Source organism: Aspergillus stella-maris (genome assembly GCF_047715825.1).
Source record: "Aspergillus stella-maris strain CBS 113639 unplaced genomic scaffold BDV14scaffold_62, whole genome shotgun sequence".
NCBI classification, from domain to species: Eukaryota; Fungi; Ascomycota; class Eurotiomycetes; order Eurotiales; family Aspergillaceae; genus Aspergillus; species Aspergillus stella-maris.
Window position 1 is genome coordinate 91,477 of NW_027396856.1, and position 26,949 is coordinate 118,425.

At 51.0% G+C, this 26,949-nt stretch overlaps 11 protein-coding genes across 11 annotated transcripts; 4 read left to right on the forward strand and 7 right to left on the reverse strand.

The window, feature by feature from the left end:
• Positions 1 to 112: 112 nt before the first annotated feature.
• Positions 113 to 718, reverse strand: BDV14DRAFT_180155 (uncharacterized protein). Its single transcript, XM_073769867.1, has one exon. It carries the CDS (start codon positions 640 to 642, stop codon positions 193 to 195), a length of 450 nt encoding a protein of 149 aa, XP_073624549.1. The 5' UTR covers positions 643 to 718; the 3' UTR covers positions 113 to 192.
• A 649-nt stretch (positions 719 to 1,367) lies between these two features.
• BDV14DRAFT_203621 (uncharacterized protein) lies at positions 1,368 to 1,818 on the reverse strand (the record flags this gene model as incomplete). The annotated part of the gene is made up of 3 exons (XM_073774326.1): positions 1,368 to 1,470; positions 1,568 to 1,657; positions 1,736 to 1,818. The coding sequence occupies 3 exons, from the start codon at positions 1,816 to 1,818 to the stop codon at positions 1,368 to 1,370; spliced, it is 276 nt and encodes a 91-aa protein (XP_073624550.1).
• Positions 1,819 to 2,850: 1,032 nt separating this feature from the next.
• On the reverse strand, positions 2,851 to 3,620 carry BDV14DRAFT_203622 (WW domain protein; the record flags this gene model as incomplete). The annotated part of the gene is made up of 2 exons (XM_073774327.1): positions 2,851 to 2,972; positions 3,056 to 3,620. 2 exons carry the CDS (start codon positions 3,618 to 3,620, stop codon positions 2,851 to 2,853), a joined length of 687 nt encoding a protein of 228 aa, XP_073624551.1.
• A 1,533-nt stretch (positions 3,621 to 5,153) lies between these two features.
• On the reverse strand, positions 5,154 to 7,953 carry BDV14DRAFT_180160 (putative membrane bound cation transporter). Its single transcript, XM_073769868.1, has 2 exons — positions 7,783 to 7,953; positions 5,154 to 7,615 (listed from the first exon to the last, which is right to left on the reverse strand). Exons 1-2 carry the CDS (start codon positions 7,784 to 7,786, stop codon positions 5,382 to 5,384), a joined length of 2,238 nt encoding a protein of 745 aa, XP_073624552.1. The 5' UTR covers positions 7,787 to 7,953; the 3' UTR covers positions 5,154 to 5,381.
• A 2,074-nt stretch (positions 7,954 to 10,027) lies between these two features.
• BDV14DRAFT_180161 (GNAT family N-acetyltransferase) lies at positions 10,028 to 10,924 on the forward strand. Its single transcript, XM_073769869.1, has 2 exons — positions 10,028 to 10,479; positions 10,542 to 10,924. Exons 1-2 carry the CDS (start codon positions 10,077 to 10,079, stop codon positions 10,754 to 10,756), a joined length of 618 nt encoding a protein of 205 aa, XP_073624553.1. The 5' UTR covers positions 10,028 to 10,076; the 3' UTR covers positions 10,757 to 10,924.
• A 66-nt stretch (positions 10,925 to 10,990) lies between these two features.
• BDV14DRAFT_211052 (flavin-dependent quinone reductase) lies at positions 10,991 to 12,033 on the reverse strand. The gene has a single exon (XM_073776018.1). It carries the CDS (start codon positions 11,970 to 11,972, stop codon positions 11,358 to 11,360), a length of 615 nt encoding a protein of 204 aa, XP_073624554.1. The 5' UTR covers positions 11,973 to 12,033; the 3' UTR covers positions 10,991 to 11,357.
• Positions 12,034 to 12,234: 201 nt separating this feature from the next.
• On the forward strand, positions 12,235 to 12,991 carry BDV14DRAFT_180166 (acyl carrier protein). Its single transcript, XM_073769870.1, has one exon. It carries the CDS (start codon positions 12,415 to 12,417, stop codon positions 12,607 to 12,609), a length of 195 nt encoding a protein of 64 aa, XP_073624555.1. The 5' UTR covers positions 12,235 to 12,414; the 3' UTR covers positions 12,610 to 12,991.
• Positions 12,992 to 17,302: 4,311 nt separating this feature from the next.
• BDV14DRAFT_211054 (pyrroline-5-carboxylate reductase family protein) lies at positions 17,303 to 18,285 on the forward strand (the record flags this gene model as incomplete). The annotated part of the gene is made up of 2 exons (XM_073776019.1): positions 17,303 to 17,898; positions 17,988 to 18,285. 2 exons carry the CDS (start codon positions 17,303 to 17,305, stop codon positions 18,283 to 18,285), a joined length of 894 nt encoding a protein of 297 aa, XP_073624556.1.
• A 713-nt stretch (positions 18,286 to 18,998) lies between these two features.
• BDV14DRAFT_211056 (Alpha/Beta hydrolase protein) lies at positions 18,999 to 20,878 on the reverse strand (the record flags this gene model as incomplete). The annotated part of the gene is made up of 4 exons (XM_073776020.1): positions 20,554 to 20,878; positions 20,194 to 20,416; positions 20,058 to 20,130; positions 18,999 to 19,998 (listed from the first exon to the last, which is right to left on the reverse strand). The coding sequence occupies exons 1-4, from the start codon at positions 20,809 to 20,811 to the stop codon at positions 18,999 to 19,001; spliced, it is 1,554 nt and encodes a 517-aa protein (XP_073624557.1). The 5' UTR covers positions 20,812 to 20,878.
• Positions 20,879 to 21,209: 331 nt separating this feature from the next.
• On the reverse strand, positions 21,210 to 22,022 carry BDV14DRAFT_203628 (DUF3425 domain-containing protein; the record flags this gene model as incomplete). Its single annotated transcript, XM_073774328.1, has 1 exon — positions 21,210 to 22,022. The coding sequence occupies one exon, from the start codon at positions 22,020 to 22,022 to the stop codon at positions 21,210 to 21,212; it is 813 nt and encodes a 270-aa protein (XP_073624558.1).
• A 606-nt stretch (positions 22,023 to 22,628) lies between these two features.
• BDV14DRAFT_211060 (alpha/beta hydrolase) lies at positions 22,629 to 23,600 on the forward strand (the record flags this gene model as incomplete). Its single annotated transcript, XM_073776021.1, has 1 exon — positions 22,629 to 23,600. The coding sequence occupies one exon, from the start codon at positions 22,629 to 22,631 to the stop codon at positions 23,598 to 23,600; it is 972 nt and encodes a 323-aa protein (XP_073624559.1).
• Positions 23,601 to 26,949: the final 3,349 nt, after the last annotated feature.

Sequence of the window (26,949 nt, forward strand, 5' to 3'; positions counted from 1 at the left end):
ACTCCGCGTCGACTAACCAGTCTTGCTGGTAGTCGTGATCTTCCAAAGTCTTTACGAAAACTTGAAAGGCTTCCTCATATGCATCAGTCACCTGGCGCCAAGTGTCTGCAACATCCCGGGCATGCATATTCAAAGCTTTCAGGGTGATATCGTAATCTATAACCAGTTAGCAAGCAGCCTTTCCCCCAATAATCACAGTATCGATCTCCTCTCACTGATTCCACGTGCAGTAATTGGGTGCACCCCGTAAAGGACCTTAAATACCCAGTGGTCAGTACGTTTACCAAACTGATAAAGCTCAGCATCGTCTGAACAAAAGTCAAAGACTTTGCAGTCAACACCCCAGCGGCACCGGACAAATTTCAGGCATGACATTCCACACGGGCTATCATGTTCTCTGATGTACCGTTTACCCGCTTGAATCCAGGCCTCATCCTTCTCGTCAGCAGCACCCAGCTTGTCACGCTTATATGTGGAGAGAAAGTGGTGTTGGAACGGCTCGGTGTCGGGGAAACAGGATTTTTTGGGCACTGGCATGTTGAAAGGAAGTCTGTCCTTAATGTCTTGCATTTCTCGTTGGAGATCCAGTATCTGGGTTTCTTGCCTTTCTAACCTTGCTTCCAGCTCCTCGAGCTTGCCCATTTTCTCTCTGCCGGGACGCCAGATTCCAATTTCCACAATGCGATGGACTCCGGGGTGTGTTGAATCAGTCTGAAACAGTAACAAAGGTTGGTGGACGAAGCTGGTCGTTTACTCGAGGATCTTTAAGTGACGATGAAGCTAATGGAAAGTCATGGAAGGTAATGGAAGTTTGCTTGACTTTATAGAGTGATCATATCCTGCATTTCCAATGTTTTCTTTATAATTGTTTCATGTTAACAGTCGGATTCGCGCCCCCTTCCCCCAATTCATTGATCCTGCTATTGTTTCTAACAGAAACCACGTCCCACTCGGGCTTTTGTACAGCTTTTATACCACAACGACAAAGGCCTTCTGGTTCATACTCGAATTCAAATCGAATAGCAAAAACGAGCATTTATCAAAGACTTGGTTGCGAATGTGAATGAACCCCTGTGGTAAAACCTCCTTTACTCCACTTACTGCCACCAGGCAGATAAGACCCTAAGAGATCCCGTAACAGGGCTCTTTGTCTCAAAAGTATCACAAAAGCAGTCCACAAGACGACTGTTACAAGTCTTCCTCTCCCTTCGATTCCCGTCATGGAATAGACATGGGTCTTGAAGCCTTCATCATAGCCAGAACTCCCTAGTCTCTTCTTAAGTAATATTCCAAGTCACAAAGTACAAAATTCCATGCTCAATCAACAGGTAACCCAGCCCACTCGTTTCCCCGAACTATACAACACCCTATAACCTCTCCGGCGCCTCATCAACGAGAAAGAACACGCCCCTGGGAAACTGCACAGTCTCTCTGATTTCATCTGCGCTCGTGCCGTCGGGGAAGTTCCACCTGCGTCAGAATAATTAGTCCCAACACTCTTTGTAATAAGAGGTACGAAAAGAAACTGGAGAAGCGAAGATAAAAGGTGAACCATGCATGGACATACTGCGTAAAATGACTCGGTGGATTCGATCGCGTCGCGAGGAGCGGCATCTCTTGTATGTTTGCGCCTTTTTCGGCGAATTTGGATTTGATTCTGTGGTTGCATCTCAATTAGTCTCGAAGATGGCTTAAAGGTTTGGTTCGGTTGATTGGAATGAATAGAGTGGCGTACGTCTCCTCGATACTATCGCTAACCTTCGTATAGGCTTGTTCGTCGAGATACCCGACCATAATCCCCTGTCGAAGATTCAACATCTTAGCATGCGATCTCTACTCTCCTGACTCGCCTGGAGAATAAACAACAGCGGTAGAGATTAAGTGGGTTTCATACGTAAACGACCATCTTGACTATCCGGTGTCAACCGATCTCAATTCAATATCAATAGGTAGGATAAACAGTAAATATAAGCTCGAACCGTAGATTCACAAAGTCAGGTAAGCTAGTATAGCGCTCCCGATCGCGGGGAAACAGCAAGAGCAGCGCTATTTATAATCTTTTGTCCAGTACCTTGGTGCGGTGGAGATATTTAATTGTGGATCGACGCCAGGGGTGAGGACGTTTACATCATGATCAGCGGGGATGTTTCAGGGTGGGTGTTTTGGAGGTGTTTCGGGGTTATTATGTCATATTGTTGCTTGGATTTTGAGGAAAGGGGATAATATATGTAAGGGGCTGAGACTCCACCTGGTGGTATCCCTTGCATTCGTTGTTGGTGTTGTTGCTTTGTTCCTGGTTGAGGTCACTGTGCAGTAACCTTATAATCAACGAAGTCTCATCGGGGATAAGATGTCTGTAATTCAAGGTAGTCATTTACTATCTAGATAGCCGGATAGACTTGGGGAAGTACAAGAAGGACATTCTTCATTAACTGTTTACTTCGTATCCCAATCTGAGATGGTCGTCCCAGCAGCTCGGATAGAACGGAGAGGAAAAGAGCTGGTGTGGGTCTGGGGTTTCCTTCGCTCGAAAATTGCGAACATGACTGGGAACATGGAGATGAGGACAGATTGACGTCTTCAGGTCCTTCTATGTATTGTCTACTCTGTAGTCTATGCTCCGTATTGAGCCTGTGATACTCAATTTGATTTACTCTTGAAACACCCCCGCGGTCCCCGGATTCTATATTACTAGTAATGCGTGATAAGGGAGATCACAAGCCCGACGTAAGCCCGAAAATATCCAATGATTCAAGACAGTATTCTCGCTATGTCAATATAAAGAGTAAAGGCGAACCCAGAAACCTCCAACACTAATTTCCATCACTCGGCAAGATGCAAAGACTCTCCTTAGTCAGAGTCATGGTCCGAATAATGCGGCTCATCATGGTGCTCCTCATAGAAATCCTCGCGGGCCTCCTCGTAACCCTCCTCACGGGCTTCACGGATTTCTTCCTCGTTGTCGTCCTCAGCTACAGAAAAAAAACATAACATTAGCACAGCCCAGATCCATACATAGAAAGTGCAATGGGGGATGGGAAAGGAAGAAACATACTAAGCTCATGTCCCAAGATCGCTCCGCCAATACCACCGATCGCTAGACCAGCCGCACCAGCAGCAAGAAGTTTACCAGTATCACTATCCTTTTTCTCCTTGTGCTCGCTGTATTCGCCGCCTCCGTAACCACCTCCATACTCAGGTCCAGGAGGCGGGTACCCCTCTGGTCCACGGGATTCGCCATACGGCGCCGGGGGAGGGGGAGCAGCGTAGTAATCGGGTCCGCCGCGGGATGCCTCGCCGTACGTCAAAGCCTCAGGGAGCGTCCATTCCGCGCGTCCGGTGGAGGTCTCAACATAGAAGGCGCGGCGGGCAGAGGGTTCCCATTCTTGGATCCAGCCGATGGGGAGGGGGGGAGGGGGGTACTGGGGGGGTCGGGCTGAGGGAGGGGCGGGCGAGTATGGTGGGCGGGAGTCGTAGGAGCGGGAGCCTTCATAGGGAGGGCGGTCGTAGGGGGGTCTGTCTGAGGGGGGACGGTCGTATGGGGGGCGTTCGTAGGGAGGACGCTCGTAGGGTGGGCGTTCGCCGCCGTAGTAGCCGGATGATTCGCCGTAGTAGGACATCTTTGGTCGCTTTCGAGTAATGGAATGTAGAGGACAGATAGTAGGATAGAACAGAGGGGTGGACAGTGAGAGAAACACAGATGGTGTGAGTGAGAGTAAACGACAACGTCGCGCTTTAAATAATGCTCCCACCTCACGATGGAGGGGCATAGATTAGGCTCCCTGAATAGTAACCCCCACCAGCCTCACTTGCTCACTTGCTCCTGAACCCCTGTGCTGCAATCTGCATAGTGATACGTGTAGAAACTACTAAACAGATGATGAGACCCATCACCGTCATCACCAGAGTCGACATCGAATCCGCAATGCGAAATTACCGCTGGCCGCGGGCCCTACAAGGCAAGGCCTGCACAGCCATTCGTCAGCGAACGGCTGCCACAACACGAGACAGGCAGAGCCGGCGCTAAGAACGGGTGCATCCACCCTGTCAATAGTCGGCGTGGCTAGAGAAAATAGTACAGGTGCAGATCGAGCATGGAGATACAGCAACTAGGCAGCAGCATAAAAGTGCCCTAACGAGAACTAGCAGCCGCCAACGGTTTCTCCTGTGGCTTGGTCGTGTCGTACAGATAGGGTGAGACTGATACTGAGGGGAAATACTGGCAAATCAACTGAGAATGATGTCTTATCATTGTAACCGACGACGTGATACTGTTCCAATTCATCCAGCAATGCGCTGTATCAAGACCAGCCCTATCCCAAACGGCGGCCTCAGGCGCAGCGCCAAAAGTCTTGGCGCCACACAGGGGCTGCAGCTGTGGCTTGTCCTCCAAATAGCCAGCCAATCGGGGATTCGGTGCCCCTCACCAGCCACACACCGCTCCAGTGAGCATCAGCCACGGTATGGCTGGAGACTCCAGGATCCAGATTGATTCATGAGCAATCAAACTGATCCATAGCGCTGAGATGACGGTGGAGATGGTGCAAGGCAAAAGCATCCGTCTCTGCCTCCCTCAGTCTGAGGCATTTTCGGTCAAGCCACGTGTAGTTTCTCCAGTGGCTGTGTTGTTGTCGCCAAGATATGGCTGGTGCGAGACCTGAGCCACAATCCAGTTTGTTGCGTTGTGGTGGGTGTCCAACTTTTGTATCGCGTATTCTATCGCGTGTCATCGGGTGCGATTGTAAGTCTTGTGACGATTGTCAGGCATCTGCATTTTCGTTCCAGAGCTTGACGTAGTAATGCTGGTTGTAAAAGTTGTGTAGGGGTCTTGAAGGTCGGTTGCGAAAATATATATCCGCGCCGGAGGAGGTGCTCTTTCGTGGGCGCCCCCCCGACCAAAATTCTACAAAAACCTTATAGAACAGCCAATGGAAATGTGAGGAGACTGGAGGTCCATATCAACCGCAGCTTAGCCATTGCGGTTGCGCAGAGTGGCTTCGGAGACTGATTAACATGAGGTGAGGCCCGGAAAGGGAGCCCGAGCTACGTACTTGCCCGATGAAGGAATATGGGTGTTCCCTTTCCAGACCGATATCTGTTTACGCAGCTAATCCTGGCTACACACGTCTACGAGGGCACTTGAGTCTTAAGAATATCACTGCAAAAGCGATTTGTAATTGTGATTCCAATTTAGGATAGATAAAGGAACAAAACTAGATAAAACAGCAAAAAGTCCATAAGGGACAAATAATGGCACCTTGACGAGCCGACTCTCATCGCAATGTTATCAACACAAGATGCAGCAGCTCAGCTAGCTTGCAATCAGGCTGCCATAAAATACCGGAGGTGGTTTTGAACCAGTCAGTGTGTTGTAACACCACTTAACCAGCTTGACCGAGACCGCTGGCATGATCATTGTCGGGGTAGAAGAACGCGGCAACACTGATGATGATGTATGCCGCAATAAGTAGCGAACCTTCAAGATAGTTACTGCGGCCATCGAGAACAAGGAAGTTGACGACGAAACAGGTAACGAACAGCGAAATGGTCTCGAAGATGGTGAAGTAGAGTGTCATGTCCTTGTCCATGCACCAACCGAGAATGACAACGAGTGGAGTGACAAATATTGCGATCTGAATACTACTTCCGACCGAAACACCAATTGACAGATCCATCTTGTTCTTCGTGGCGACGGTAACGGCAGTGACGTGCTCTGCGGCGTTACCGACAATGGGCAGAATGATCAAACCGATGAAAGCTTCGCTGACGCTGGAGCTCTCAATCATCTCAGGGATAGCGTCGACAAGGAACTCAGCACAGACTGCGACAAGACCAGTGGACAAGAGCAACATGACGACGGCGGCAGTGCGCGACATCTCTGGCTCCGCATGTTCCTGGGTTTCCTGAGTAGTGCCGGCAGGGGTGACAGCCGCTGGTTGGCGGGCAGCAACTCTTGCAAATTGAACGGCGTTTCCAACAGGGGGAGGACGCACGGGGGCTGGTCGTTGAGGGGCAGGACGTTGAGCAAGCGAAGGCAGCGAGTGCGTGCGTCGCAAGCCAGTTAGGTTGCCCATAGGGTCTTGAGTCGTTATCGGGGGATTATTGAAGACAGTGTTTGACAACAGAGACGGTAGACCAGGGCGGAAGGGAGACCACTTCCGGGGAATGTCGGATCCCTCACCTTGTTCGACAGATAGAGCGGCGACGCGGTTGTTTTGAGCAGCCTGAGCAGCTTGAACATCTGGATGCGGTAGAGGGGGACGCTGGGCCTTGCTATCCTTTCTGGCCTTGCGTTCCTTCTTCCGTTCACGCCTGGATTTCTTGTCACCTTCGTCGATGCGGATAGAAGAACCTTGTCCGAAATCACGCGATTGCGGTGCATCAGATCGGCTAATAGTGGTCATCGCATCGGCGTTGGAGATACCATCATCACCGAAATCTCTGGACAAGGGATCGTTCTTCTCGTTCAGATTGTCGCCAATGTAGGAACCAGTCTCGTCGCGTTGATTGGGGCTAGAAGCACTTGTCGAGCTTGTTTTGAGTGGAGGCAAGGATGACACATCGACGGTAGACGATTTCTGGACTGTCTCAGGAGAGGCAGTGTTGCGAGAACTGACGCTAGCCTTGCGATGCTTTCTGTACTTCATCGCACGCTTGATGCGCTTAGCGGTCTTCCAGGATGTGGTCGTGTCGTCAGAGTCAGACGAGGAAGAGCTGCTGGACGAGTCGGATGAAGAGTCCATGAAATCAGCCAAAAGACCGGGGTGTGACTCCTCATCGATGATCTGCTGAGGAATACTGGCGTAGAGGTAGGAGTGAGTTCTCAACTGGAAAAGAATGTACAGAATGTACACCAAGAGGAGAACAACACTGGTCCCGCGAGACACCTTGAGCGTAGTACGGTCGGCGTTGTCGGTGTCGGCGAAAGACGCATGGAACGCAGTAGGCAGGAGTAAACTCATCACAGCCAAACTGAGTAGACAAGCGCTCATCTGGGTAACGGTGCTGTTATAAATTTGTTCCTGGAAGCGGAGACCACCAAAGAGGAAGGCCATTCCAAGAATCAAAAGCAAGTTCGCTAGGATAGATCCTAGCAAAGAGGCCTGGACGATACGAATTTCATTCTTGACAAGAGCAATGATGAAAATGATCAATTCGACGGCGTTACCAAATGTGACGTTCAGAAGGGCTCCAATAGCGTCACCCATACGGCTGGCCACGCACTCGGTAGCATGGCTCAGTAATCCGGCAAGAGGGATAATGGCGACCGCGTTCATTGCGAAAATGATGCTGGCATTGAGGCCGATAGCCTCAACGGCGATTCCGACCGGTACGAAGACCAGTAGGACGTTGACCCAGCTGTGGCATAGTGCTGTCTTGGTGTGGCGAACGAAACGAACGCTACCGGCTTTCATGCGAGGGACGAGACCCTGCTTGGGAGGTTGTTCATCGGTAGGTGCACACGTCTCCGGGCCACCGGCTTCTTTATTCACTTGACCATTTTGGTTACGTATATCGGGTTCGTCAGGCCGGTCGCCTGCTTCTGGGGAAGAGGTCTGGGGTTGGGAGGCGGAGGCAGTCGAGGCGTGAGCTTTCGCCCACGAACGAATCCGGTCTAGAATAGATAATTAGAAACGATCGATCAAAAGTTCTGAAGACAGTTCAAGCAAAAATCTTCAACACATCTCCAGGGCTTGTAAGTGAGGCAAACACAGGGATGGATGGAGATGGTGGAGATTCGTATTCGCGATGAATACGAGGATAGAGAAAGGGAGTACTCACGCATGTATTTCAAGACCAAAAATCGATGGTCGGTTTGAGGTGGAAGATGGAAAGAAGCGCAAGGCTGAGAGTGAGATGAGAGATGGAAGATAAGAAGAGATGAGAAAGTCTTGGGAAGGAGAAGCAACTCTTGGGACGGGCAGGGCGAGGCTTGACTGTTCTTATGTACGTATGCCAAGCCTGCCTCACTTGGCTCCGTATCTCCGTTCTTTATTTATCTTTTACTCTTCATATGTTACTTCAACACTGCTCTCATTATGATTACGTGAATTCCTTCATTAATCCAAGTCACCAAATCAGATAACTTCACTCTACATGATTGTGTCATTATCCAGCAAGGAGTCTTCATCTCTTTCGTCTGGAATCTTCGCTGTGACGAGCGTGACGAGCGCCTGGTAAGGCCGCCAATCAGAGCAGACTGCACCGCCATCCTGCGCCACGCTGCGCCGTCGTTCTTTGATCCCATTGGCTCTTTGTTTCTCCGGAGGATTGCTCCGAGATCCGAGCTGCAACCCCAATACTGTAATTTACCATTGACCTTGCGCTATGACGCTGTGCCTGTGATGACATCTTCTGTTCCTGCCAGGGATAAACAAAAAGATGGAATCGACTAGTCTCGTGCAATACATCTACTTTTAAGGGCTTGAGTGTCGTGGTGCACTCTGATGGGTGCGAAAGTGGGCCGTATCCCGTTTCTCCGCAATTGTTGTACCCAATTTATTCGCAATGGCCCATCCAAGTCTCGATCGGATCGCCACTGACACAATGATCGCTGATGGTGATGTCTTTGTTGATGCACGCAATCATCCCAGCAACTCCGACCAGATGAAAGGGATATTATGCTGCCTAATGCAGCCCTAAGAGTGACGTCCGCCCAGCACAATCTTGCAAGGAGAGAAAGGCTTCGTTATCCCTCGCATAGATGGTAGGGATTCCCTAGCGAAATTAGTACGGGCTTTGTCGCCGGATTCGAACCAGCAAAGGAGGAAAGGAATATGAACTGGCAACATTGATAATGGGTAATGAAAATTATGGCGATCATTGTGATACTTCTATACTCTCAGTAGATCCGTAGGGCTGGGTTCGGCACTCCGTGCGGCTGCGGGCGGGAGCGGATCATCCAGCCTGGGAAAACTCTATACTGACCTGCTTCCATATGCACGTTGCTATGTTTCTGCCTGGTACATAATATCTATAACGTGATTCATTCGCCGTGGAGGTAAGGCCGTCATCAACAAACAAACCGCGATGGCTTGTGCATCTATTATTGGACAGCAGTCTATGTTTCCATTGGAAGACTGACGACCCCCGCATGAGCGATATGCACCTCTCTGGCAGACCTTGTGTATCGCTGATGAGAGATCCTCGCTAGGATGACTTTAGTCGCCATGTCGGTACTATGCGCCCTGTGCCCGGGCCAACAGTCGCCCCTTCCTGATTCGTGATACACAAATCCAGATCCTAGGGAAGGTGCCGTCAGTCGATTGCTCCTTCCTCGGACATCATGACAGCGCTGCGAATGGCAGGTGCGACCAGCTTGGGAACGTCGTGCTTCCCTCTTTCGAGGAGTATTGGTCGCCCCTTCCTTTGTGACGCGATGGCGCCTCAACTGGAAATAGTAGGTGCGACTCAAGGCCGACGGGACTGGACCGTACCCTCCTCTTTCGTGAAAGGGTTCTTCCATTCTTATGTTCTCATAGCTCTCACGCCGCTTAGGAGAGTCCACCAGTGTACTTCCAACCGTCCTCCTGCATGGGCTTTAGCAGCTAAGAATCTATTGATTGGCGTGAGCGATCGATGGGACCTTCAACGTGTTCGTGACCGGGAACTATCGAGCCTGCCTCATTATTGTATGGATTGGATACCTATCGATGTCAAAGTAACTCTTGAAGGTCGAAACCAACATTCCTCTTGGTGATTGCTCTTTCCTGAGGCCACCAGATGAGACTGCGCAAGGACAATACTGCATCCAAGCATAAATAGAGCGTCGTAGTACAACGAGCTTGAGATTGGGTCCCCGCAATGGCGTTCAATTATCAGAGCACCGAGGCTTATAGAATAGATAAACTAGCCCAGATCCGTGCAGCCTGTTGATTTGCGGTCTAGACTCCCCATCGGCAAAATCCGCCGATCTACAGCTTTACCCCGAACGCCGCGCAAGCCAGCGAAGCCTAGTCTAAATGGCTTGCTTACCTATCTCATGCAACAACTAATAAGTTCGTCCGTCTATTTTCTCCCACCGAATGAACCACTCATCTTGCTACTCTAGAGATTCCACTCCATAAACTCATACAATGCCATCCAAACCAACAACCCTAAAACTCCTCCCTGTCAATCCCACAGACATCCCCACCCTAACAACCATCTGGTTCGCAGCATTCACAGACCCAGCCCTCCGCCGTCTCTGGCCCGATACACCCGGCGTACGAAGCTGGTGGGATTTAGCAAATAGCAACGACCTACAGAACAAGCCGTTCCAGAAGTACATCAAAGTCATCGACACGGCCGTCCCTGCACCAGATAAACAAGGCGAAGGCCGCATAGTCGCCTACGCAAAATGGGATACCTCAACCCCTGAGGAACGAGGACAGCGGTATCCGCCTTGGCATGACGATATGCCGGGGTCTGAGTGCGATAAATTCTTTGTGAGGGAGGAGAGTGAGCGGGTACGATTGATGGGTGGGATTAGCCATTATTGTATTTACTTTCCAGCTCCACACTCCCCCATCTCCTTATTACCCTGCTAACAAGAAGCACAGACCTCGACACACTAGCAACACACCCGGACTATCAGCGCCACGGAGCAGGTTCAATGCTGCTCCAATGGGGCTGCGACATGGCGGATAAAGATGGCGCTGCGCTGTACGTTGACGCGAGTAAGGCCGGGGCACCGCTGTATCAGCGCTTTGGATTTGTGGATGAGAGTAGGCCTGGGGCTGGTGATATTGCGTCTATGGTGAGGAGGGCACAGTAGATGTTGGAGATTGGAGACTGCCATTATACATCCTACCAACCCGCCCTCGGAGCGGAAACGTGACCTGTCAACGATCCGGACGTGGAGGTTGACAGGGTTTAGTACCATTGTATGGACGAATAGATTGTTTATGCTGCTATGAATTTTTGCTTTATAGTACCGAGCGAGTTCACTTTGTTTACTATGAGCTTTATGATGATATGATATGGTATGGACGGACTGAGGATGACTGATCTGTGACCTTGTGATCTACCTCTTTTTCCCAGAGAGTAACGGGATTCCTCTAGCAAGAACGTCTTCCACCCGGCTAAAACGGCGCGATGGATGCAAAAGCGAACATATCTTGGGAGTCCTTCTGACAAAGTTTAGGCTGGAGGTGAGAAAACGAGTCAGAATGAGCAAAGGGAATATATCACCAAGAACGACGTCCAATTAACGTGGGGTCTTGGGAGACTGTAATGGTTACGCTGGAGGTATAGTGATGTGATATTGCATTCTCAGCTGTACTATCAGGAACCTGTCATGTCAAAAAATCTGGAAGGAACATACAAGAAAGCTGAACAGCGACAGACCACCTATGCCCTGTCTCTTCATCTTGTGTTTATCGACATCCCTCAACTAACTCCTTGAACATTCCCTGGACCTGCTCCTCAACACCAGCCTCCCGCCACCTCATCAGTACATCTTCAGCTAACGTGCCTGTGGCCAGACACCCTTCCAACATATCACCCTTCACAACCAACCCCGGCATACATACCGCAGGCCTCATCCTCAAACCCCTAAGAATCTGCTGCAAATGCCCACCTGCCTTCCCGCCTCCCCGCCCGCCATACGTAACAACCCCCGCGCTCTTCCCCCTCCACTCATAAAACAAATAATCGAGCGCGTTTTTCAGAACGGCCGGTATACTCCAGTTATACTGCGGCGTGACGAAGATGAATGCGTCGTATTGCTTGATCAATTCTGACCAGGCGCGGGTATGTTCGTGTTTGTAGTGTGGTGTTGGATTTGATGAGGGGAGGTGAGAGGGGACAGCCGGTTCGTTGTAGAGTGGGAGATGCTGGTCTGATAGGTCGATTATTGAGAGGGTTATGCCGATGCCGGAGATGGAGGGGAGCTTTTGTTGTAGGACGTCGTGGATGTAATTTATGATGAAGGGGTTTAGGCGCGGTTGTCGCGTGCTGCATGTTATTAAAGCGATGTTTGTGGGTGGCATCGTTACCTCAAATTGTGCTGTGCTGCGGAGTTAGATTAATCAGGAATATAAACGCGATATGCCTTAAGTCTACTCTGGTAGGAAGTACATGACTTTATCTACTGGATTTGGACTCAGAATCTTCGCCACTGCGGATACCTACAGCGGGTGGAACCGGTGGATGCTATGACTCACTTAGTGACCTTCAGCCCTAGGTAGGTAGCTCTAGGCACCCATCTCTGTCTATAGGTATCTATGCCAGGGAAACTCGCGCTGAGCCATGGTCTTGGAAAAGGCGAACTGTTTAAGATGAGATTCAATAGACGAAATGTTATCTAGGGCGATAATTGAAGGGGAGTTGAACAGCAATCAGAGGATGTAAGCCAAGGAGGCAGGGAGCATAGACATAGTTCGTGGGATTTCGAGTAGGTCTCAATTCTCGGGGATTATTGAACGTGGAAACATGAGGTCTGATTTCTTGAATCATCCCGTCAATCAAATTCCATCGGACCACGATCTCCTCGAAGCTGGGTTGAATTCAGTCACTGCCGTTCGCCTCGTGACATTTACACTGAAGGATGCAGGAAGGACGGCTTGGACTTGCCCATACACAGTGTCTTCCAGTGTCCTTGACTGGTTTACATGGCGCCATTGGTAACAGAGTAGACAAACCATCAATTACACAGGCCAAGTCAGGCTGGTAATACGCCAGAAGTTGATATTGGGCCACTGTGTACGGTGCAGAGCCTTGTTGCCTCAGGAGAGCATGGGAAGAAGTCAGTCGTATTACAGCCCCGATTCTGCGCTATCGGATTGTGGATGCGCCTACGGAAGGCCTGGTACAGATTGAGGTCAAGGAGGACCTGGAATGGGAAATCGACGATGCAGCTACAGTATCATCCTACATCCACCAAGACAAACAACCCATGGGCCTGGGTACCACTGTCACGCGCCTCGCTATTGTTGAAGATGGTACCTACTGTCTCCTTACCCAACACCATGCCATTTACGATGGTACTCGACCAATCTCCTCATCCAGGAAGTGTCCAGAGTCTATGCCGGACAACAGGTTACCAAGACGCCCTTTGCCCCCTTCCAGGCTTTTGTAAAGCAGGTCTTGGACATGGACACCGACAAGGCCCGAGCCTACTGGAAAGCCCAATTCGCCGACTCCGAAGCAGTTCCCTTCCCAGCTCTCCCGGGAGACGATTACCTCCCTAAAGCAGACAGCACGGTAAGGCGTGAGTTTGAGGGCTTTGCCTGGCCAAAGCGGGATGCAACGGCTTCAACCTGTAAGTAGTGGACCTTTACAAAAGTTTTGAAGCTTCGTGTAATTATTAACGGGTTTCAGTGATACGCGCGGCGTGGGCTATTTTTGACAGCCAACTATACAGACACCGACGACGTAGTATTCGGCGCAATGGTCACTGGAAGGCAGGGCTCTCTACCAGGCGTAGACCAAATCATAGCCCCTCTAATAATGCACTCCCAATAAGAATCAAGTTCGACCCCAAGGAAACCGTCGACAGTTTTCTCCGTACGATTCAACAACAAGCGATTGATATGATTGCGTACGAGCAGACGGAACTGCTAGATATCCGGCACATCAATCCTGACACAGATCGGGGGAGCCGGTTTAACACTCTTCTTGTGGTACAGCCTGCACCTCGTCGAGACAATATAGACAACGTCAACGGGCCATTTTGTCTGAGCAAGATCGGCTCCGCTAACGAGAAACTGGACGACTATAACCCAAACGCGGTTATGGTGATGTGCCAGCTCGATGAGGGCAATGGGCTTAGTATGGAGATCAGTTTTGACTCGAAGGTCGTGGCTGTGCCGCAGATGGAACGCATCGCGGACCAGTTCGAGCATATCTTGCGCCAACTCGCCGTCTCCAGCACCAAGCTTGTCTCATCAATTGATACTGTCAGTCCCCAGGATATAGCCCAGCTGTGGGAGTGGAACGAAGTGGTTTCCCCGGCACGGGAAAAATGCGTGCATGACCTGATTAGCGAGACAATGAAACGCCAGCCCGCGGCCCCCGCTATATGCGCGTGGGACGGAGAGCTTTCATACAGAGAGCTCGATGTGCTTTCAGAATCTCTGGCTTCCGTCCTCGTCGGGAAGGGCGTTAAGCCAGGATCGAATATTCCTCTCTGCTTTGAAAAGTCCATGTGGCACACTGTCGCTGCGTTGGGGCTTATGAGGGCTGGCGCTGCCTGTGTTGCTATGAACTCAACTCAGCCGGAGTCACGTCTTCGGTCTATTGTGCAGCAGATACAGCCAGACTTTATTCTAACGTCCCAGCAGAATCGGGGTCTCGCGATGAATCTTTCTGTGGCTGAGGTGATTGTTGTCGATCGAAACCTCAGCTCTCACCGTGTTGATCCCACGCCCCCATTACCACAGAGTGACCCATCAGATATAATATACAGTATGACTTTCAAAACACCCAATCCAGGCACAAATACACTGACCATCCATCTAGTCGTTTTCACCAGCGGCTCAACCGGCACACCCAAAGGCGTCGTCACAACGCACCGCAACTTCGCCTCAGCTGCAACCCACCAGGCCGAAATCCTGCACATCTCTTCTTATTCTCGTGTCTTCGACTTCGTGTCGTACGCCTTTGACGTATCCTGGTCCAACAACCTGCAAACGCTCATTGTCGGCGGCTGCCTGTGCATCCCCTCTGAGTCATACCGGCGGAACGATATACCCGGCGCATTCAACCGTATGCACTGCAACTGTTCATACTTTACGCCCTCTGTCGCACGGTCGCTTGAACCGGCGTCACTACCGGGCCTTAAATGTCTAGCTATGGGCGGAGAACCGATAACGCGTTCTGAGGTTGTGCGGTGGACAAAGGCAGAAACAGTTATTGGGACTTATGGTCCAGCAGAGTGTGCGCAGGCTCTATCCTTGACAATTCTCAATGAGAACTCACGCAATGCCCATGTTGGTCTCCCATTCGGTGCGAACATGTGGCTTGTCAAGCCCGGGTGTCCCGACCAGCTTGCTCCCATTGGGGCCATTGGAGAGTTGCTTATTGAGGGACCGACTGTTAGCCAGGGATACTTTGGAGATGAGGAGAAGACCAAAGCGGCGTATATCAAGGACCCCAAGTGGCTTCTCGACGGTGGCCGGACAGGAACGCTGTACAAGACGGGTGATTTGCTCCGGTGTAATCCCGATGGCTCGTTTGACTTTATCGGCCGGAAGGACGGAATGATTAAGTTGAGGGGCCAGCGGATTGAATTGGAAGAGGTCGAATACCATGTTCGAGCATGTTTGAACTCTCAGGGTTTAGGAGTTGCAGCGGAGATTATTAGGCCGCAGGATAATGGCAGTTCTCCACTGGCGGTTTTCATCACAGCTTCGCAACTTGCACTACCTGAGGTCGTGGAAGGGTTGGAATAGGATCTTATGGATCGTTTACCCTAATAGTATGCCGATGTCCCCTGCTAATCATCATGCACCAAAGATACAATGCTAACGTTGACAGTATGATCCCCGGCGCATACATCCCCATCAACCAGATCCCAACGACAACCACAAACAAAACCGACCGTCGCGCCCTCCGCGAACTAGGAAATTCACAGACGTTAGAAAGCCTTGCTAAACTGCAAGACCAAGGCCAAAGGCATCGTGAACCGGCTACAAAGATGGAGAAGACACTGCAGCTCCTCTGGGCCTCCGTGCTCGGTGTTGAGCCGGCCACCATCAGCGCAGATAGCAACTTTCTGCATATCGGGGGTGAATCAATTGCTGCGATGCGCCTTGTTGCTGCGGCGCGGGCTCAGAATCTCTCGATGACAGTAGCACAAATATTCAAAGCACCGCGGCTATCGCAGTTGGCTTTGTTAGTTACGGAGACGGCGGAGGAGGATGAGGCGTTGCATGTCCCAGAGGCATTCTCGTTGCTGAAGGTTCATGACCAGAAGTCATTCCTTCAGACTCACGTCGAGCCTTTTTTGGATGGCAATGCAGGGATTGTCAAGGACGTCCGTCCAGCTACAGACTTCCAGAAACGCGCCGTTCTTGACGCCCTGCAGGATCCACCAGGACGACTCCCGATCTGGATTTTCAGTCTCCCCGAGGACGTTGACTTTGCGCGGCTGGAATGGGCATGCACGGCTCTGGTAACCAATCTTGATATTCTCCATATGGTATTCATACAGGGAAACGGCCGGTTCTGGCAGGTTCTCGTGGACGGGTTCAAACCTGATTACAAGACCTATGATACTCCTGCCAATGACGATGTGGAGTCTTTCACTCGAGCGCTCTGCGAGGAGGATCTCAAGAGACCGCGCGAACTAGGAAGATCATGTAATCGCTTCATGGCCATTCGACACCAGGACGGAAAACACCGCCTCGTTTTCAGAATTGCCCACGCCCAGTTCGACGGATATACCTGGGGCAGCATGATCCAGGCCCTGGCAACCCTGTACCATCAACAATCACTACCAACACAACCAACCTTCGCCCAGTACATACATTTCAAAGAGCTCAAAAAGGGCAATAGTCTACCATACTGGGCATCCCGTCTCCAGAACCACGCCTACCCCTATCACCGAGGGCCCACCTCATCAGGCCCTTCCCACATAGAGACAGTATACACCCCCTCGGACCGACTAACCTACACAACAACAATCCCCATGCCGAATGTTACTCATCACAACGGAATTTCTCCCGCGACATTCTTCCACGCAGCCTGCGCAATTGCACTCTCAGAGTACTTTGGTGCAGAAACCGTCCTCTTCGGCCGCCTTGTTACGGGCCGCGCTATGCTCCCCGCTTCTCTGCAGAGCGTCATTGGGCCTACTATGACTGAAGTCCCGGTCCTCGCGACTATCAAGAAGGACGATACCATTGTAACCGTTGCGAAACGGCTACAGGGGCAATTCATAGAGGACGCGACATATGAATTTGCGGGGATAGAGAACATAATCCGGGGCTACACAGACTAGCCAGAGGAGGTGGTTGATTTTGGGTGGCGGACGGGATTTCAACAGGAAGAGGAAGATGATGATGAAGGCAAGACAAGGGATTTTGAGTTTTTGCAGAAGGGTGGTTCAATGACTGTGCATGAGTATGACCTGCTCCCGAGGGATAGACCGGAGATTTATGCCACGCCAAAGGGGGGCATGTTATGCTTTGAGTTTGAGGGAAATCGACGGCTTATTTCGGAGGAAGTTGCCAAAGGGGTGTTTGAGAGAATTAAGAGGGCTTTCGGGGAGGTCAGTCCAATTCAAGATCCACCAAAGGACGACCTGGATCCTTGTCTACCTGCAGGACATAAACCCACCCATACCCAACTCCCACCTTCGCTCTCCAATCTCAAGACCATGACACCCCCTGCTCCCATGCACCTCACCTTTATCGGAGGCGGGCACCTCGCTCAAGCTATTCTCAACGGCATCCTGACCTCAAGCACCCCCTGGATCCAACAATGCAGCATAGCAATAACAGCCCGCCGCCCCGAACGGGCGCAGACCCTCAAAACCGAATTTCCACAGCCAAGCCTCCTAGTAAGCAGCGACAACGTCGACTCACGCATCTGGGATGCAACCCGCACAGCAGAGCATAGTATCTTGTTTATCTGCACCCGGCCTGCAGATATCCCGCCGCCCACAAAACAGCTTGCGCCGATTCTCGGGAGCTTTGCGCCACGGGACCGCCCGACGGTCGTCACGATGTGTCCTGAGATTACAGTTGCCCAGCTGCAGGGTTGGTTGCCGCCTGACACGGCGATTGTGAGGACTATGCCCAACACGCCTGTTGAGGAGCGGCAGGGTGCGAAGGGGTTGTTTGCGGCTGGCTTAGACGATGAACTCGGTAGGGCTCGCGTGCAGCATGTCAAGAGTGTCCTTGAGAGCGTCTCGCCGGTTGTTACGATTGTTAAGGAAGAGGAACTGTTGGATGTTGTCGCTGCAGTGTTGGGGTGAGTCTGCCTTTCCGTCCCACAACATCACCGTGTAAACATATAAATATATATATGCTATTTGCAAGTTACTAACAGCTCTCCCCCAGCTCCGGTCCCGCCCACTTCTTCCAAGTAACCGAATCCATGGTCGTAGCCGCAGAAGCCATGGGTCTCGATCGTGAAACCGCCGAGCCACTGGTCATTCAGTCTTGTCTTGGTGCGGGCTTCCTTGCGCGGGCGAGTTCGAAGTCTGTTTCTGAGTTAAGGGAGGAGGTATGTGTTCCGGGGGGGAGTACAGAGAAGGCTATAGAGTATTTGCGGGAAAATGGGCTTGGTGAGATGTTTAGGGAGGCGATGGAGAGGAGTTTGGATGCGAATAGGGAGATGCGAATTTTTGGAGTATAGATAGGGAGCGGGTATCTGTCAGACAAAATATGTTCCGAAAAGTGCCCTTGGAGGATATAATACATGTATTGTCGCTAGAACCAGCGTTTGAGTCCACATTGTTTCCGCTTACTCCTATGCCATCTCTTGCGCTGGGCAGGGTGAGGTGGGGGTTGACTCTTGCGATCCCGACCACCGCTCGTCGCAAACTCTGCCCTGAATCTAGCACCATTTATTCAAAGGGGAGATTCTGTAGGTCTAACAAATTGGTTGGTAGCTGGGCCCAGGGAGATACAATGAAGACCTTGTCCTAGTTTTCATGTCATCGTCACCTTAACCTGGACGCGCACACGGGACACTGGATCTGACTGTTAGCAACTGTACAGTGCCAGAAACCGCTTCCCACCACCCAAATCAAAAGATAGAACTAGTTGCCATCTATTTTGCGGGCTTCATTAACGAGGGGCTATATGTAAGATGTATTCAGGTTCTCTCTTTCTATATATATTTTCTTAGGAACTAACTAGTTGTGGGAGCAAGACAAGAACATATTTTAGACGTCCAAGTAGTTATATCAACCTCATCCAGAGTCAATAGCAATCTTAGACGAGTAGTAGGTTCTCTGTCCTTGTAGTACGGGAGCTGACCCCTTTCCGCCTGAGAAACAGTCTACAATTACTCCGGTGTCTTGTCGCACCAGAAAGAATATACACGCTCCGACTGAAGCCACCCAATTACTGCGGAGCCGGGGGACTGACTCCGTCATAACTCCAGCGGCAAGCAGCATCGTAGAGATTACCAGGCGCCAAGCTCATAGTCACATTATCGAGACCGATCCGAGCCAGGCTCCTCCCACTTTCGCTATACTGCGGCCAAAACGCATCAAGGCCGCGCCGCGGGTCTTTGGCAAAGCTGGTCCAAACATCCCGTAGGTAATGCCCAACAGAAACCTCCGCCGGCGTACTGCGCAACAACGTCTGATTGACCGTGTCGAATAGAGGGGAGAGCTCGGCACCATGATAGGCGCCGCTTGGCGGGGTGGTCGTCAGCACGAGGTTGGGGAAGGCGCCAAAATATCGGTAGCGCCAGGTTGGGTTGCCGGCCGCGATGGACTGCCTGATTCTCACGACGTCTGCACATGTGTACAGCCGGTTGTTGAAGTCGGTCCAGTAGCTCTCGTTATTGCCAATGGGCTCTAGGAGCTTGAACAGACCCGCCTCGTTATGATTGTTGCCAATTAGATAGCCACCCTTAGCGGCCTGGCGGCCCTGGTAACTCGAGAAGACCACCTCGTTGTCAATGACGGGTCCATATGGAGATGGATTGATTGGAACAGTGGCAGGATCGTAGCCCGCGAGAATTTCGTCGACGGTCTTGTTTGCCATGCAGTCGCTCACAGCTACGGGATCAGAGGTGGCATCGCCGCAGCCCACGAGAGCCGTGACGTGGAACCAGCGGTCGTTGGACTCTGCCGGCTGCAGGGCTGGAAAGCCGTAAATAGTGGCGCTCATTTCAATGAAGCCAGAGGCAATGGGATCATGAGCATAAGCGAATGAATAGAAATCGACAATGCCGGCGCCGGCGGACTGCCCGAAGATGGTAATGCGCTCGGGATCACCGCCGAAATGCTGAATATTGTCCCTGACCCATTCCAAGGACATCCGGACATCCCGAAGGCCAAGATTGGCTGGGGCGGCTGGGTTACCGGGGAACCCGAAGATGTTGACGCGGTAACTATAGCGCTCTGTAGTCAATATCTACCTAGGTATATAGCAGGTCTGTGGCGTTCTTACTTCATCGAGACGACAACAACGTCGTTTTGATCCGCCATGAATTCACCTCGGTAGGCTGGTTGTCTGGAACTGCCTAGTGATTGTGTGTGTGAGGAGGCTGGTTGACGGACGTTTTTTTGGTTGGAACCATACTCACCGGAAACATATGCCCCTCCATATATCCAGACGAGCACGGCTTTTTTGGGCTCTCCGGTCTGCGGCTTCGTCCAGACATTCACAGTTAGACAGTCCTCGCTCGCCGGGTATACCTCGCTTCCAAAAGCGGCTGCTGAACTGGCTGGAATACCGAGATCCTGGGCCGAGGAGCTACTGGTGTCGTTACTTGGAGGCGCTGGCGGCGGTTGAATACAAGTCGGACCCTGGGAGATCAAGTGATGTTAGCGCGCAGAGAAGCGTGTGCCGTACTGGGATTGCGGCTGTGTCAATTAAGACATTGGCTATCACCCGGGGATGGGGGGAGGATCAGGTCGGGCGTATACCCAATGTTCCTACATACAAAGACGGTCGCATTGATGGTATCATTTCCGACAAACCGGACGGGGGCATGGAATCGAAGCCTGCCCAGCGGAGGAATAGCATATGGGATTCCCAAATACTCAGAGACCCCAGGAGCGTCTGGTGCAGCGTGTCCTACAACGGAACCGCTAGTAGTTTGCACCGTCTGACCAAGAGTCCAGTTGGCATGGACAGGGGTAAGGACTGAACAGGCTGCGGCAATACGCAGGCCCTGAGTGAGTGCCGAACGGAACTTCATAGTACCTAATCAAAAGAGAATCTATCTGGATAAAGTACGGCCAGAGGCTATGGGTGACGGTTTTCCCTTTATAAACATTTGGTCTACCTAATGTCCATCAAAACGGGATGAAAGCTTATTGTATGGATTGCTAGGCACCCAAGTACTTTCGCGGAGACGAAACGCCGACAAGGCATGGAAAACCCCACAGGGATTTGGTAAGCACAATGTTAATGGTCTGATAGCTCTAGAGGTTGGAGTGGATAGCCAGATAGACCCACCGTTGGCGCGTAAGCTCGACAGGGGGACCATACATAGTATGATAGTTGATAGGGTCTAGCTGACTATTGATCAAGTCCGATATCAGTAGAAGCCACCAACGAATGATAGCACTTTCATGATGGCCTTTGGCCAGCGCCTCACACCTCCACTATTCTATCATAAGCAGCCTTCCATGCCAGGCGCTTCTCTCCTCTCAGTCGTCGCCAATAGTTGGTAGACCAGAAAATCTCCGGACATCCCTTGACTAGCCGACCCCATTTCTGCAGAAAGATTTCCGTGATTTCCCAGTTCATTGGATCCCAAGGATTGCCCCAGACCATTAAGCAATTGGTTTCGCTGGGCATAGTCCAGAAGCCCATTATATCTCGGCAGAGCTGAGTATCATCCATAGTATCCTCATTCTGGATAAGGTTATCCCTCAACCGTGTGAAAGGGAAGAAGTCCAACCATGGATGATGGAGATGGCTCCGTTGCATGTCTGTCGGACGCAGACTGGGGGGCAAATCCACCGCTGGCAGGGATATCGGGTCCAGAGGACCACTGATGCTAAAGCGGGAAATAGCATCATCTGTCATCCATTCGCGAGTGTATCCCAGAACGGCAATATTGTGCACAAAGGCGCGAAACACATTTAGCTTAGCGAGGGTGAGAAGGTGATCGGCCCGTGGGTTTCCACGATAACTGCGGTAAGCAGCGGCCTCGAACACCGTCATCAGTTGATACAGGCCCGCATGGGGTAGTAAACAACTATTTGCTGCTATTGACCCATTTGCTTCAGTTGCTTCGCGCGAGAGCTGGGCTAGTATGCTCAGATCAAGACAGGAATTCTGCGTTAGGTCGGCTAGTGCCATATCCGAGGCGACCTGAAAGGGCTGCTGCAGGGCGTGTTCCTCGGCAAGACGTTCAGCCTCTCTCTTGATCTGCTGCCGTTGACCTGAAGCAGAAGACATGATAAGTATACTGAGCTGCGAGACCCATCTGCTACTTACGCCATGCTCGTTGATTCCGCCGGTTTTGGTGCCTCCGTCGCTCCTTTTTCGCTGCTTCCCGGGAATCCAGGCTGGAACGACTGCCGTCACCAGCACTAAAGTCTGCAGTGTCGGACATTTGCAACGGGTCTGCGGCCAGATTACACTTGATGGTAAAATGAAAAAGGACTTTATTTTCGGTGCCGCATCTTGGCGGGCGCTGACACGGCGTGCCATATTCTGGTACTCCACCGGAGTGTGTTGATCCACCTTTGCTTACGGACTTCGTCACGGACCAGGTAGTCTAACTTGGTTTCAGCATCGTAGTCCCAAGGCAAAAATGTTCCCTAGCTGCCCGTAAGCGCCAAGAGAGGATCCGCCATAACCTAGCTGCATATACCCAGTATCTACAAGGCTCACCAGCCTGTAGCCCATACAGGGCTCAACTCAGCTCCTTACATATGGTGTCGATCAGAGACTCAATCAATTCTATAACAGACCCTTCTCATACCCTCCTCAAGCAGGTTTTTGAAGCATTCTTATTCATTTCTCTTCCCAGTTGACAACTTCCACAAATTCTTCTTCAATATGTACTACTACCCTTATCTCTCTCTGCTCTTTGCACTCGCTAGTGCACGCCTCCAACCCGAGTGGGTGCACTTTGACAGCGACGGTATCTCCATTGCCGCACACCTCTACGTCCCGCCCAATAACTCTACCTGGAATACATCCCGGCCGGCGATCGTTGTCGGCCATCCGCACGGCAGTGTCAAAGAACAGAGCTCAGGTCTCTATGCCCGACAGATCGCCGAGAGAACCGGCTTCGTGACCCTCGCCTTCGACGCGGCCTATCAAGGTGAAAGCGGCGGCTTGCCCCGATATCTGGAGGATCCATACCAGCGTGCCGACGACGTCCGAAATGCAGTGACCTACCTTTCTACTTTATCCATGGTCAACTCCTCCCGCATCGGCGCTCTCGGAGTCTGCGCGTCAGGCGGATACGTCCCATTTGCCGCACAGACCGATGAGCGCATCCGCGCCGTCGCGACGGTCAGTGGAATCGATCTGGGAACTCTATACTCCGAGGGCTTCGGCAACTATGGCGGCCCTGTCCTGCCTGATCTCCGCGACCAGCTTCTCGAAGCAGGAAGACAGCGCGTCAAGGAAGCAGAAGGCGTGCCGCCAAATCTCACGCGCATCTTTCCTAACACTGCGGCCGATGTCACGCCCGATCTCCCCGTCTTCTATCAACAGTCGTACGACTACTACCAGACACCTCGCGGCCACGTGGAGACGGCTCCCAATTGGCATCTCTGGCGCAGCATCGACCGCATTGCCACTTACCGGTCCTATGAATTCATGGATCTGATATCTCCTCGCCCGCTTTTGATGATTGCTGGTTCAGAAGCAGATACGCTGTATTTTACTCAGGCTGCTATTGATCGTGCGAGGGAGCCCAAGGAGATGTACGTCATCCCTGGTATGACTCATATTGATCTCTACGATCATACGAACCAGAGTACTCCGAGATTGGTGGAGTTCTTCCGTCAGAATCTGTGAGGGGCTCATGCAGTGATTCTTTACACAAGTTCAAGATGCGTTGCAACGAAAGTGTTGCCTGGCATCTGTCTTGCCCGGGTATGTGGAGTTCCCCGTAGAGAAACGGACTTTTGAACACTCTTCCAGGCATAAGTAGATAGCCTGCAGAAGAATGTCATTCTTGTTACTAGCAAGTGGTTATACAATTCTTACGCTATAGAAAGACTATTTCGCACACGGGACTGAGCCACTGAACTAGCTACACCAAGTAGAAGTATAAGTGATACTACAATATTACGACACCAAGCTCCTCAGGAAGCTCTTGGAAACTTCCTCATAAGCACCGCGTGGAGTTTATTTGGAAGAGAGAGGTATTACAGGCACATAAAAAGATTAAGGAATTGTTCATATAAATATATTAAAATAGGGTTTAGAAATATATTAGCCAGTAAGCGGTCAGTTAGGAGAATACCAGGCAGGTCAGGCGGGTGTAGGGGCCAGGGAGCAGCAGTGACATAGGGCTAGGGCTCAACGCAACTAGAGAACTGACCAGCTCATAGGAAGCTCTCGTCGTCCGTAGAAGAAACACTCCTTTCTCCAGCTCCAGCAAAAACTCTATTTCTTGCCGCATCACTTGCGAATTAAAATTATACTGCGAGCTTCGCTCGTAGCAAAAACATATAGCAGGTGGGATTTGCATGTGGGGACTACAAGATCCGCTGGCCAATGCAGTTTAATAAGAAACGACCCGAGGTCTGGATCAAAGTGTCGCGGCGAGAGTAGCAATAAAGGTGGGGCAATAATGGGGTGTCTGTGTGTTTGTCTGCAGGTGTATAACGTGGGAACAGAAGCGGAAACAGGAGGGGGAAAGGGAGGTGGGAGGGGATTGAGGCAAGCCTATCAGGCAATTTCTGTCAAAGTTGTCATCCACTACTGCAGAGAAACTGCAACATTGGGAGTCTGTGGCAAAATATCAAGTCAATAATACATGAGGTTCCAGTCATTCCAGGCGTCCAAGCATGCGGACATAACGGGCCAGAGCCACCTCACAGCAAGTGGCCTCCCGCATACCTAGGGGCGTCCTGAAAGCAGACAGACACCCAGGTATCCGCGGGAAATCAACACGGGGTCTGGTCATTATGTAGAGCGCGAATTAAATCAGTGGATGCAAACCCCGAAAGCGGTTGAATACGAAGTCCATTCAGCTGAGCTGTATGTCGGGCTGCAGGGCTGACAAGTGGCCAATCAGAGAAAGACGTACGTCGGTAAGAATTGCACCTCTCCCAGGACCCTTGAACAGCGAAGAGATGTAACCCCGCAGGGATCGAAGATTAAGGGTCCGCCTAAGCTAAATCCTTGGTGGATCAAGCTTGACTGGCGGCACGGCGCAGGGGTGGGATGTTGCTGCTCCTCCTGAGTCATGGATTACCAAGTCTTGGCCCAGTCGGCCTGGAAGGCCTAACTCAGGAGATCAAAGGGTATAAGTACGGGTATTCAGCGGTGACTCTCAGTCTCTTTTACCAGACCGCAACTCAGCCGTCTAGCACTTTCTTCCCTTACCAGCCTACTCAAGATGCTCTTCCAAGGATTCGCCCCATTATTCTTCATTGGCTGTGCCAATGCTATCGGAGTCAGGCTATTCAACTACGCCGGGGTGAGCATGACATATGCAGTAGATGCTGACGGCAGTTGTTGTATGTCTTCACCAATTCATCTCGAGCACTACTATACCAATCACTCCCTCCCAAGCCACACAAGGCAGCTTGATGGTGGTCAAACTGACAGATAGCCCACAGTTTCGCTCAGCGGCGGTACTCTGCAGCAGTTCAACGACAACCTCAAAGCAATGGATATCCCGAGTGGCTATCAGTGCGTGATCTGGGAGTAAGTTACATATACACACTTTCTCTTTCTTACCTTGTGGTCCTCCCTCTTCCACACACACCCAATACAACTAACGACTACTTCTTCCTTGTCCTATAGAAATTTCAATTGCAAGGACGGACACACGAACAGTATTGGTGGATTTCCGCAGATCGAGGAGGTCTGCTGGGGAAGCTATCCCAATAATCTGAACCACGATTGGTCCAAATACGCTTCCTCCTTCAAATGCTGCCCCGCAGGCCCGGAACCGGGTTGGTGTGCTGGGTCGATTCCGCGCTGTTCTAGTACTTCATGATTCCATTGGGGCTTGTTGTGGTACCAGTGGCAAATTGGGTTCGTTGTCATACTGGCAGTTTACTTGGTGAGGTGATTATGTGGGGGACACAAAATAGGTACTATCTCTGCAAGGAGCGAACAATTTCATCTTTGATGTATTTAGCATTTCGAAGCAGTGGAGGAAGCCAACTGGGACAGTGTGCGAGTGCGAGCGCTTGGCTCTGTGCAAATCGATTTATCTAAGGTCGAAATAGTGGAAGACCACCCTTTCGTCCCCGAGACATCGCCTCGTCCTGGCAGAGAGAATCCCGATCCAAAAATAGTCATCGGTTTGATGATGCAGGCTACGTGGTCACGAACCTGTGATTTAGCACCCATTACCCATAAAGCAGTAACACTCTTAGGGCTCATTTGACTTCAGGCCATGTTTATTAGTGTGCCTAAAGTACGGCTGAGCAGACAGGAAGCCCTGCTCTCCACACTTTGTGGTTGTATGTACTATTTCCTAAAATGTTGTCGTAATGCCCTACATACCTCCTTCGCCTGCTAGACTCGTCTCAGGCCTCGTTTCTTCTAGGAGCGTGCCTCGGCTCAAGTGTGGCCTGACATAGATACGAAGAGGCAGAGGTGAGTGTCTAGAGTGAGTGCTCAAGGCCAGTAGGTGAGTCCTCTACTAGTAGAACCTGCTGTGAGTATCTGGTATAGCAAGTAGAGGTTTTTAAATTTTCCCATGCTATTTGAATTAGTGGGTGAAGTTAAGTGGCTTTTTTTTCTCTCATTTCTTCAATCCTTTCCTCCAAGGTATTTTATCTTCCACGGGTGATAGGATTCTTTGAACGAGCATTGAAATTATTACTGTCGCCACGCTGCCTGTTTTAAACTACGACTTCACCTAGGTACATGAGTCTCTGGGGCGCCTCCTACCAAAGGCGCGACATCATGAACCGAGCACCTAACTAGGCCCCAATAATCATGAAACATAAGTTCATACCCGGCAAGCTGAAGCAAATGGAGACCTAACTGCAGCTGTTTATCGCGTAGTGAAATAGAATCGTAGTTAAAGTTGAAAGCCTCTCAGAGGCTGTAGGGCTGTACCTCGCATTTCAAGTGGATATCTGACTCGTTAATGTCACGTAAAGATTGACATTTGGCCAACTGCAATTAGGCAAAAAGGGAGAAGCTCCACTCCATTTTACATACAAATTCGGAG